The 11,956-nt window shown below is 58.9% G+C and overlaps 1 protein-coding gene across 4 annotated transcripts in view; it reads left to right on the top strand.

Moving 5' to 3' along the window:
* Positions 1-6,585: 6,585 nt before the first annotated feature.
* The window catches only part of NAV1 (neuron navigator 1), a 142,546-nt gene continuing 137,175 nt past the window's right edge, over positions 6,586-11,956 (top strand). For all 4 annotated transcript variants that reach the window (XM_027565903.1, XM_027565901.1, XM_027565900.1 and 1 more), the window contains exon 1: positions 6,586-7,331. In XM_027565903.1, the coding sequence (XP_027421704.1) occupies positions 6,616-7,331 (716 nt within the window). In that variant the 5' untranslated portion in view covers positions 6,586-6,615. The remainder of the gene's footprint in view (positions 7,332-11,956) is intronic.

Here is an 11,956-nt window from a genome sequence, read left to right as displayed (position 1 = left end):
AGTGCTGCCCTGGCTTTTAGGGCGTCTGGGGCACCCACTGGGCACTCAGGACGGGCACAGCGTCTCATGAACCTGCTGGGATCTGTCCTCCTGATGGCGCCCTGAGGAACAGACTGTTTCAGGCGTGGACAGCTGGCCCCTAGAGAGGCTGGCACTCAGACAGTAGGCCTGTGAGTCTGGATGGGAGTGAGCTAGGCTGTCTCCTCTCCATGTCTCACGCTTTCAGTTCTGGTCATGATGCTAGTGATTAAGATAACAAGGAGCAGTTGGTCACAAAAGGCCCCTGCAGAAGCCACGTGTGAGACCACTGCCCACGCGCCCACTCCCGCTGGTCAGCGCTCATCAAGCTGGCCCTGGAGGTCAGGCTGCTGTTCGCGTTTCACAGATGAGGAAACTGAAGCTCAGCAGAGGAATGGGTGGGGTTGAGCTTCACATCCAAGTTTTCGACCGCAAGCCCTGCCCTTTCCGCTGCACCACAGAGCCTTCCTGCGGCATTTCCCCGCTCTGATACTTAGGACCTTCTCTTTGTTGAAATCCCCATCCATCCTGCTGCAGTGTAAATACAGCTATGAAAATACATTACTGTGTGTTTGTTTTGTCTTGCTTTTACTGAGGGCATCAGAGCAAGCACACAGCATGGCCCAGCCCTGGAATGTTCCATGTTCGCTCTTCCTCGTCACCTGGTCCTTCGTCTGCTCCCCTCCCTGTGCCTGGTGCTCCCCCAGGGTGTTTCTCAACTTCCCCCACCTTCCCTCAGCATCCTTGCTGCTCCTTCAGACCTCAGCAGCCAATCCTGTACCTCCAGCATCTCGTTGCCAAGTAACAAGCTTCCTACATTGCGTTAGAATCTCCATGACAACAAGTATTGCCAAAAGAGAGAGAACAAGAAGTTAGGTGGTGGTTGGAGGAGGTGGTGAGACCTTGTGTTCTGGGACATCCACGCAGTGGTCACTTGCTTGCTCTCAGGGTCCCCAGAGAGGTCACAAACAGCGTGGACCAGAACCTAGGAGACAACAAGTCACGAGGCCGATGTCAGCATGTGCGGCTGGAGGGTCTTCTCGGGGACGTTCCCTCAGGTCCCAGGAGGAGAGTCACAGGCATTCGTTTACGTGGGGTGGGCGGGGCCCGTGAGCACCTTTCTGTGGGCATTGCAGAAGGCAGTGGGTGATGGAGGGTTTTCCAGTCACTGCTCGAGGGAAAGAGCGGTGTGGGGAGGAAGTTAGGAAGCCTGGGCCCTCGGCCTGGAGCTCGCTCTGGCTTCTCCACCTGCCCATCCAAGGGCCTGACAGGCGGTTACCATGGGGCTCAGATCGAAAACCACCCGGATGAGAAGTTGGAGGGCAATCTCAGAAACGGGAGGGACTGAAAAGAAAGGGGGGGCCTGGGCCGGACAGGGCACCAAGGAGCAGCGGACCAGACCTTGGGGAGAGCAGGCCTGCCCGGCCTGCCCTGCCGCCTGCGGGCCGCCCTCAGCGCTCTCCCCACCCCCGCCCCCAGCGCACCAGACGGGCCCAGTCGCTGGTACACCCCAAGGGAGGAAGGCCCCTCCCAGCCTCAGACCCAAACCCCCGAGGCCCAGCAGTGTTCAGGGGGCAGGCAGAGCAGACTGCCCGGACGGTCTGCCCCCACGTTTTTGCCTCCAGCTCTGCCCCTCTGCTTGGCCTGACTACCTGAACGTGGTTGAAGCTCCGGGCCCCCCAGAGACTGCACCCACCCCCCCCACCACGGTTGCACCAGGATCTGGGGGAAGGGTGCTGAGAGTCAGACTGGGGAGACAGGCTGGATGTGGCTTTCAGAACAGCATCTGCAGCGTGTGACTGAGTTCTCCTGCGACCCCACCTTGGACCTGGTAATCCCCTTTCCAGAAGTGCAGCCAGAAGCTGTCATCCGAGGCCCTAGCAGAGCTGGCCTGGGTGTTCATCACAGTCTTACACAAAATGGTAGGAAACTGGAAACCTCCAAAGGGTTAGTGACAGTGGGTGATGAGCCAGTTTTGTCTAATGCAGTCACAGAAGTTTATCAGTGATTCACAACAATGTTTCTGAAAATGTCTGAAGGTTTTTAAATGGAAAGTAAAAATGCTTACTACATAGTAAGTGAAAAGATGTAAAATGTATGTATAGTATCATCACAATTTTACGATGTCTATGGGTATAAGTGTGAATTGTAAGGAGCCTGGAAGAAATCAAGACGTGTAAGAAGGTCAGTGTCTGCTGGTAAGGCACACAGAGACAGGAATGGGCAGGGAAGCCTGGTGTGCTGCAGTCCACGGGGCTGCAAAGACTCGGACAGGACTGAGCCGCTGAACAACAGCAGAAGGCCTGTAGGGGATAGACATTTTCCTCTTTGTATTTTTGTAGGTTTTTCCAAGTTTTTTCTAATGAGCATGTTACTTTTGTTATAAGAACTAACCTTTTAAAAGCACTCCCCTCGGGCTACCACATGAAGTGTTTTTCACTCTGCTTTAGACTGAATGCTTATGTCCCCAAGTTCTTATGTTGAAATCCTAGCCTCAAGTGATGGTGGGAAGAGCTGGAGTCCTTGGTATGTGGTTAGGTCATGAATGGGATCAGTGTCCCCGGAAAGAGACCCTCAAGAGCCCCCTCACCCCACCCTCCATAAGAGGACATAGTGAGAAGATGCCGTCCATGAGCTGGAAACAAAGGCCCCACCAGATGCCGGATCTGCTGGCTCCTTGACCTTGAACTTCCAGCCTCCAGAACCACGAGGAATAAGCCCCACCCACCCCACCACCCAACCCCCACCACCACCCCACCCCCATCTATGATATGCCATGAAAGCTGCCAGAATGTGCTAAGACACGCATTATCTCATTTCATTTTTATAGCAGCTCAGTGATGTCGGTCCCCACCCCTCACCCCCCCGCCCCCGCCATTTTTCAGATGAAACAACCAAAGTTTGGAGAGCTTAAGTGACTTTCCCAAAGCCACACAGTTTATAAATAGCAGAACCAGACCCTGAACAACACTCCAAAACAGTTATCACAAGTTCAAGCTGTTGCCCAGGGTGAGTGATCTGTGATCTGTGTGGCTGTGGGTTTCTGATCTGAGAGTGCGAAAGCGCACCCTCCTGCTCTCCATCCGCGCCCTCGGCTGGCCTGGGAGCCTCTGCTCTGCTGGTTGGGCAGCCCTGGTCCAGCTCCTGAGCTAGCCGTCTTGGGGGGACCCTGCCTGGAGCCCCTGTGCCAGGAGGAGTGGACAGTGGTGGGGCCCTGAGCCTGGGCAGGGCGGTGGCGGCTTCTCCAGGGTCTGCCCCCAAGTAGTGAGACAGGAAGAGTGGGTCCCCCTGCTCCCACCAACGTGGGTCTCCTGCAAGCTCGCTGGCCAGCCTGCTGGGCCTGGTGGGCCCTGGGGCGCCGAGCTCTGGGAACCTCACGGCTCTGGGGCCGACCTGTGAGACCGGGTTGGGGGGATTCATGGAGGAGGGGAACCTCTCCTGCAGCCCTGGCCCCTCCTCTGTGCGTGACTCCTGCACGGATGTGCTGCTGCTGGGAAGGGGATGGTCCCGACGTGGGGGCGTCATCAGCAGGAGTGACCGGAGCGTGGTCAGTATGGCCCAGAGGGGGCCTGGGACATGCTCTGCACAGGGTGGCCGGTGCCCCCCCCGCCCCGACTACTCTGGAGGACAGCGGCCTGGAGCCTGACTCCCCACCCCCGACTTTGCCCCACCTCCCAGATGGCGCTGCTGAGGCCTGTGCATGAACAGCACTGGAGTCCAGGCACAGGACTAATCCTGGGCCGCCACCAACACCCCACACCTGCCTTCGCCGTCCCCTCGAGGTCTCTGCTTGGGTAACGGCCCGAGGCCTCGTGCCTTGGCAGGAGGCCTGACGGCACCTCGCAGGGGGGTCTCCCTGGTGGGTTTGTGTCCTGCCCCTCCAAAGGCCTCGGTGTCGCTGGTGTTCACACCAGTACCAGCCCACACTGCGGGTGCAGGGTCTCCAGTGGTGGGCTTTCAGAGAGGCCCGGAGTCCCCCAGACCCCGCCTGCCCCAGCCTGGTGGTCCTGGACCTCGGGGCCTGGAGCAGTAAGTGGGCGTGTTGGGTGACGTCGCCTGCCTCCGCCTGACGGGACAGGCAGCCCTGGGCCTGGGGCTGAGAGCAGAGTGGGAGGGGGAGGTTGGCCGGGACCGTGGTGGGCCGGCTCGTGGCTGGGGCGGGCGCGGGACCGTGCGGCTCCAGTTCCCAGGGGCCTTGGGCGTGCCTCCCCCAGGCTCCTCTCACATCTGCTGTGCATCCCCTCTGGAAGCCAGGCCTCTGGCAACCAACCAACACAGAGGGCGTGACGCAGGAGGGAGGAGGGATAGGGTGAAGCAGGGCGGTCGGTCGTGGGCCCCTCCCAGGGCCTGGCACCTGCAGCCTCATGACTCAGGCTCCCGGCACCCATCTGCAGGGCTGCCGCTGCTGGGAGCCTCCCTATGGGGTCTTGGTGCGGGGCTGCGAGTGCTGGGGCTGTCCGTGGGCCCCCGCTGGCTCAGCACCTCTGCCCCCCGGATTGGTGGGGCAGTTTTAAGTCATGGATTTTCACTGGCACAAAGTCATTTCTTTTGGCTGATTGGTTGAAAAGGAGCCGAGGGTCCTGGCAGTAGAGCCGTCTGTGGGGACCGGGTCAGTGGGACGCGCCACCCCCGACACATACACACCCTCAGCTGTGGCTCGGGGCGGCTGTGCTCAGGGGCCTCTCTCTCAGAGGCCAGGGAAACAGCCCCCCAGTGGGAACCACATGTCCTCTGAGCGGGGCACAGCCTTCTCCGCTGGGGCCAGACTCAGTTGACTGTTCCGTCTGGTTTGCTGGAGCCCAAAGCCGGGTATGGAGGCCAAGGGGGTGGGGGTGGCCCGAGATCCTGTCCTGCAGTCTGCCCACAGCTCGGGTCTCCGGTCACCTCTGTCCTGACAGGCTGACAGAGTTTAGAGGCTGGCCAGGAAAGGGAAACGTTTAGTAAACCGTTATCGCAGGCCTGTCCTCAGCCCTGGGAACCCCCTGCCCAGTCTCGAGTCCCTCGAGGAGGAGAGTATGGGGCGTGATTGGGGGCACCAGGCCCTGCTGTCTCCCCGCTGTGTCTTGGCACAAGCCACGTGACGCTGGGCCTGCCTGTGCGGGACTGAAGCTCAGACGCTGAGGTCTGAGCCGTGGCTGCGGTGCTCAGGGGTCCGGGGCCCTGCGCAGGGGTGGTCAGCCCGTTGCCTCTGCTGGTCAGGGTGTGGCTCAGCCCTGTGCCTGTGGCCAAGTTCAGCAGCTCAGGCCACATCTGTGATCATCCCCAGGATACATTTCTGCGTCTGGGGCCATTCCCACGGCCGTGTGCCAGGGCTCTGCCCTCATACCACGACTAGAAATCACAATTTTCCAGGAGATAGTAACCTTGATAGTGGCCGATGTTAACTGACTTAATTGCGTCTCTTCGATTCTCACGGAGCCCTTGGTTTTTGCTGTGTTCCGGCTAACCGTATGCCTTCACGAACGTCTTGTTCGAGCTTTTGGCCGCTGCTTCCAGGGGGTGTTGCTCTTGATCCATGTGGTAGAGCCCCCTGGGCCTCACCGGGTGGCGAGTGTGCTTGCAGTATACTGGTGGCCTGAACCTGGGCAAGCGCTTTCCTGTCCCCCAGGGACTTTAATTCTGCGCGCTCCAACCTCTCAGCGTCTTCCTTCAGGATCCCTGCCTTCGGTGCAATGCTATAAAGGCTTTTCCCACAACAGAGTTGCGGGAGCATCCATGCCTGGCTTCTGCTAACTGTTGCGTGATTCACTTTCCACACCGCGCCTTTCCTCTGAAGTTGACTGTGTGTCTTCGTAGCCGACTTCAAATTTCCTTTGAAATGAAAGTGATTAATTGATCTATTAGTTCATTCATAGCATGCTGGGGAGGATACGGGAGAGAGGGGGTGACTCACAGATCGAGGTCCAGGAGAGAAGGACAGGTGCTGGTGGTAGGGGCTGCCTAGAGGGCTCCGCCCTTATCTCAGGGTGGGACCCTCGTCTCTGAGGCCAGAGGAGTGGGCGGAGGAACGGTTGCCTGGGGCAGGAGGTGGGTAGGGAAAGGGCTAGAGAAGAAGGCTGTGGGCTGGGTGCCCATATCTCCAGGGATACGTGGGTGGGCACAGCAGGAAGGAGCTGGGAGAAGGGCAGTGATGCCAGGCAGGTGCAAGCCGGACGGCAGGAGCCTGGCCAGGACAGGTGCGGGCAGGCTGTGACTTGCAGGGGCTGCCTGCCGGCGGGCCAGTAAAATCTGGAGCTAACACCCCACGGCCGTGTCCAAGGGAAGGTGGGTGTCAGGCAGAGAGGCCACAGCAGGAGCCAGCCGGGGGCAGGGAGTTGGTTCCCCGGGGGCAGAGCATTCTGGATTCGAGAAGAGACTGAGGCGGGGAGTGCCTGCCCCATCTGTGGACAGGCGCCGGGACAAGCGTAAACCACCCAATCACACAGCACATCTCAGTGCATGGCACTTTCTCCTGAATTTGCAAGAGGCAGAGGGTCCTCCCTGAGCCGGGTGGGCAGCCAGGACACGACCGAGGGGCGCCGGTGCCCCCAGGACAGGGCCTAACGGTCTCCCGTCCTCTCTCCACAGCTCAGTAGCCCTGCCGCAGGCCCGCCGGCCATGGACAGGACAGCCAGCCTGAGCGCCGCGGGCCGCCCCCAGCACACCTCCGCCATCCCCGTGCCCCGCGCTGCCTCGCAGAGCAGGACCCAGACCCCAGTGGCATCACCCCAGCTGCGGCCGCGCCAGGCCGGCCTGGCCCTGAGCCCCCAGCGGGCAGTCTCCCCAAGACTGGGCAAGGCCAGCGGCCCTTCCAGGGGCTCGTCCCCTAAGGCCCCCTGGGGGAGAGGCTCCCCCAAGGCCACGGGGGCACCGAGGGAGCTGTCTGAGGGGGTGGGAGCTCCCACTGGCTCCCCCTGGAGCAGCCCCCGCGCGGCCCCCAAGGTGGCCCTGGCCAGCCGGCCCAGGTCGAGAAGAGCTGGAGAGACACGGGGCACCCCAGGGCAGAAGAGGGGGGCCCAGGAGGGGACCGTGACCCGCCAGACCCGCGGCAGGAGCCCCTCCCGGGCCAGCTCCCATGGAGACACTCAGATACCAGGGACTCCTGAAGCTCAAAAGCCCTCCAACCACCCAGGGAAAGATCAGAGAGACGTTCCCGGCACAAGTTCCGGGGTGCCTAGGCCTTTGGAGCCTGAACTGCAGTTGGCTTCGGGGCCTCCCTCCCCGTCCTGCAGCCCCGTGCAGAGCCCACGCCCGGCCCTGGGGGCCGTCAGCTTTGGCTCAGCCCACACGCATGGCCAGCCTGTCACAGCCACTGTGGCCCCTTTCCGGTACAGGTAAGCTGTGGGGGGCAGCGGGGGGATGGAGCCTGGACTCGGGGGCCCATGGAGGGGAGGGGCTGGTGGAGAGAACGGAAGGTGGAGGGGAGCGTGGGGGTGGGGGTGGGACCCTAAGGGGGCGCCAAGACCCAACTCTGAGCACGCCACAAGACACAGGCCCGGAGAGGTGCCCGCAGCATGCTCACTTCTTCAAGGACAAGTGTCAGGGTGTTGCGCGGCTCATGCAGCCAGCTACAGCCTGACCCGACTCATCTGGGCCAGCCGCCGCTGAGCGAGGCCTTCCCTCCATGGTCGTGAAATCCCTGCGGACCCCCAGGAGCCCCCAGGCTGCCCGCTCTCTACGCTTCCCAAGCTGCCCGTGTGCATCCCCAGGGGGCCAGCTTTGATGTGGTTGGCACCTTCAGTGGGGGCCGAGCCACCCTTCACCCCAGCACAGCCAACAAGCCAAGCTGCCCACTCTCTTCAGATGCTGCAAGTGGAGCTCAGAGACGTGCTTCCGTCTTCTGTCCTTCGTTAACAATAACATATACCTCTTGTCTGAAACGGCCACTATTAAATAAGCAGTGTTCTGATTACCAAGTCTGGCACAGTTTCGAGATGCTTGAATGCAAATGAAGTGCTTTCCCTGACTAAGCGGACTTCCTGGGGTTTTCCTCTGGGCTGATTCCAGGACAAGCTCCCCCCCAGTTTGGGTCGAGAAGCCCCCTGGATGCTGGGTCCCCCGGGTGGGAGCAGCTGGGGTGGAGGAGGAGAGCGCACGTTCATGTGAAGCCAGAAGTGTGGCTTGACCCCTGGAAGGCCTTGGGCGCCCCTGCTCCACGTAACAGACATGGGCCGGGACAGGGGTACGCCCCCTCACCTCATACCCAGCCTTCTGCAGGGCGCTGCACTCAGTTACAGACTCCACGGTCTAGAAGGGCATTGGTGCAAGGAAAGCACACTGAGAGGAAGGCTGCCAGGGTGGTAGGGACCCAAAGAGGCCCTGAAGGGTGTGCCGGCGAGGAAGCAGTCTGCCCTGGAGAAGGGTGGCGAGGCGATCGAGGGCTGCTCTGAGGAACGTGCAGGCTTGTCGTGTGTGTGACAAATTAGACGCACCTGGTGCGGCTCCAAAGCGCTAAGTCCGTGTCACAGTGTCTACAAGTTAGCAAGAACTTTCCAGCAACCGAAGAGGCTCAGATTATCCACCAGCAAGTGTCCCGTGGGGACCCCGCCCCTGGGGGCACCCCGGCGCGGCCCGCATGCCCCCCCGCCCCCGTGAGCTTCTGGACTTGATTCTCAAAGCGGTCAGGGCCCATCCTGGGACTGGTCCCTGCCCGTGAGCTGCTTCCCTGCGACTCTGGGGCCTGTGTCTCCTCCCAGACTGCCTTCGCACCGATCCATCTTTGGGGAAATGTGTCTCTGACTCCACGGTTCCAGATTTTACATGATCTACCCTTCAGGCCTCCTGGCAGATGTAGAATCTGACATTTGCCAAGGAGGCCAGCTCTTTTTCCTCTGAACATCTCCGTCAGAACTAAACAGACATTTTTCTCCGCTTAGGACACCATTGTGTCCTGACACCTCAGCAGGGATCTTCACATCCCACCTCTCAGACCGTTTCAGGCCTGTGTTAGTGTTACAGGAGGGTCGTGGTTCAAAAGGCAGCCTGGGACCGAGGACGCCCCACGGGCTATGCGGAACCGCAGGCCCCTCCCAGACGTGTCTGCGCCCAGGGGTCACAGACACAGTTTCCACGGAGACCTCCCCGCGCCCCACGGCCGGCCTCTGCACAGCTCCAGCCTGCCGGGTCTCAGAGGGCTCAGCTTCCCTGACCCCAGGCCCCTCCTGCTCCTCCAGGGAATGAAGCGGCGGTGTTTCCTCCTGCCTCCTTGGAAGATGTCCCTTCCTCACGGCCCGGGCAGCCACCCCAGACACGCAGGACAGACATGGCAGAGACGCCTCTGTCTGCTCTGCAAACTCTGGTCCTGCCCATCTGCTTCCCGCGTCCCTGTCCTCACCCTTCTCTGCTCCACAAAGAGCCCAGGCCTGAGGCTGAGGGTTAGGGTGAGGGTTTAGGAGGGTGCGATAGTGTCTCGAGGATCAGGCATGGGTTTTCTTTTCTCTGGTTCAACTTCCAACCAATGTCCCGCATAGATGGTGCCATCCATTCCAGCTGGGATCACGGGGGGATGCAGGGCCTGGCTGTGTGGGGTGGAGGAGGTGAAAGGGCGCCGCTCCTGAGGTCAGAGCCCTGAGGCTGCCCGCCCCCACTGCCTGGGGTGGGCGCCCTGCCCCGTGCACCCCCTCTCGCCCTTGCTCACAAGAACAGTGACAATCAGTGTAACAGCCAGGTACTCCTATTCACTGCCCTGGCCCCTGCCCGCTGGGTCGGGGTGCTCAGCTGTGTGTGGTGTGCATGTGTGGTGTGTGTGTGGTGTATGTGTGTGGTGTATGTATGTGTGTGTGTAAGTGTGGTGTATGTGATGTGTGTGTGTGTGGTGTGTGTATGTGTTGTGTGTGGTGTGTATGTGTGTGGTGTGTGGTGTGTGTGTGGTGTTTGTGTGTGGTGTATGTATATGTGTATGTGATGTGTGGTGTGTGTGTGGTGTGTGTGTGTGGTGTATGTGTGGGGTGTATGTGTGTGTGGGGGTGTGTGTGTGTGTGGTGTATGTGATGTGTGGTGTGTGTGGGGGGGTGTGTGATGTGTGGGGTGTGTGGTGTGTGTGTCTGTGTGTGTGTGTGTGTGGTGTGTCTGTAGTGTGTGGTGTGTGTGTGTGGTATATGTGTGGGGTGTATGTATGTGGTGTGTGTGGTGTGTGTATATGTGGTGTATGTGATGTGTGGTGTGTGTGATGTGTGTGTGTGTGGTGTGTGTATATGTGGTGTATGTGATGTGTGGTGTGTGTGTGTGGTGTGTGTGGTGTGTGTGTGTGGTGTATGTGTGGGGTGTATGTATGTATGTGTGTTGGGGTGTGTGTGTGTGGTGTGTGGTGTATGTGATGTGTGGTGTGTGTGTGGGGGGTGTGTGATGTGTGGTGTGTGTGTGGTGTGTGTGTGTGTGTGTGGTGTATGTGTGTGTGTGTAAGTGTGGTGTATGTGATGTGTGTGGTGTGTGTGTGTGTGTGTGGTGTGTGTATGTGTTGTGTGTGGTGTGTATATGTGTGGTGTGTGGTGTGTTGTGGTGTTTGTGTGTGGTGTATGTATATGTGTGTGTGTATGTGGTGTGTGTGTGTGGTGTGTGTGTGGGGTGTATGTATGTGTGTGTGGGGGTGTGTGTGTGGTGTGTGGTGTATGTGATGTGTGGTGTGTGTGCAGGGTGTGTGATGTGTGGTGTGGTGTGTGTGTGTGTGTGGTGTGTCTGTGGTGTGTGGTGTGTGTGTGTGGTGTGTGTGGGGTGTATGTGGTGTGTGTGATGTGTGGTGTGTGTGTGTGTGTGACGTGTGGTGTATGTGATGTGTGGTGTGTGTGATGTGTGGTGTGTGTGATGTGTGGTATGTGGTGTGTGTGTGGTGTGTGGTGTATGTGATGTGTGGTGTGTGTGTGTGGTGTGTGTGTGGTATATGTGTGGGGTGTATGTATGTGGTGTGTGTGTGTCTGTGGTGTGTCTGTGGTGTGTGGTGTGTGTGTGTGGTGTGTGTGGGGTGTATGTGGTGTGTGTGATGTGTGGTGTGTGTGTGTGTGTGACGTGTGGTGTATGTGATGTGTGGTGTGTGTGATGTGTGGTGTGTGTGATGTGTGGTATGTGGTGTGTGTGTGGTGTGTGGTGTATGTGATGTGTGGTGTGTGTGTGTGGTGTGTGTGTGGTATATGTGTGGGGTGTATGTATGTGGTGTGTGTGGTGTGTGTATATGTGGTGTATGTGATGTGTGGTGTGTGTGGTGTGTGTGTGTGATGTGTGGTGTATGTGTTGTGTGGTGTGTGTGTGGTGTGTGGTGTATGTGATGTGTGGTGTGTGTGTGTGGTGTGGGTGTGGTGTGTGTGTGGGGTGTATGTATGTATATGTGTGTGTGTGTGTGGTGTGTGTGTGTGTGGTGTGTGAGTGTGTGGTGTGTGTGTGGGGGTGTATGTATGTGTGTGTGTGGGGGTGTGTGGTGTGTGGTGTATGTGATGTGTGGTGTGTGTGCGGGGTGTGTGATGTGTGGTGTGTGTGTGTGTGTGTGTGTGTGGTATGTCTGTGGTGTGTGTGTGGTGTATGTGTGGGGGGTGTGTGTGTGTGTGTGGTGTGTGTATATGTGGTGTGTGTGATGTGTGGTGTGTGTGTGTGTGATGTGTGGTGTATGTGATGTGTGGTGTGTGTGATGTGTGTGTGTGTGGTGTGTGTGGGGGGGGTGGGGTGTGTATGTGTGGTGTGTGGTGTGTGTGTGGTGTATGTGTGTGGGGTGTGTGTGTGTGTGGTGTGTGTATATGTGGTGTGTGTGATGTGTGGTGTGTGTGGTGTGTGTGTGTGTGTGTGGTATGTCTGTGGTGTGTGTGGTGTATGTGTGGGGTGTGTGTGTGTGTGGTTGTGTATATGTGGTGTGTGTGATGTGTGTGTGATGTGTGGTGTGTGTGTGTGTGATGTGTGGTGTATGTGATGTGTGTGTGTGGGGGTGGGGTGTGTATGTGTGGTGTGTGGTGTGTGGGGGGGTATGTGTGGTGTGTGT

Source organism: Bos indicus x Bos taurus, chromosome 16 (assembly GCF_003369695.1).
Source record: "Bos indicus x Bos taurus breed Angus x Brahman F1 hybrid chromosome 16, Bos_hybrid_MaternalHap_v2.0, whole genome shotgun sequence".
NCBI classification, from domain to species: domain Eukaryota; kingdom Metazoa; phylum Chordata; class Mammalia; order Artiodactyla; family Bovidae; genus Bos; species Bos indicus x Bos taurus.
Note: the sequence above shows the minus strand (reverse complement) of the source record. Positions and strands in the feature narration are given on the sequence as shown.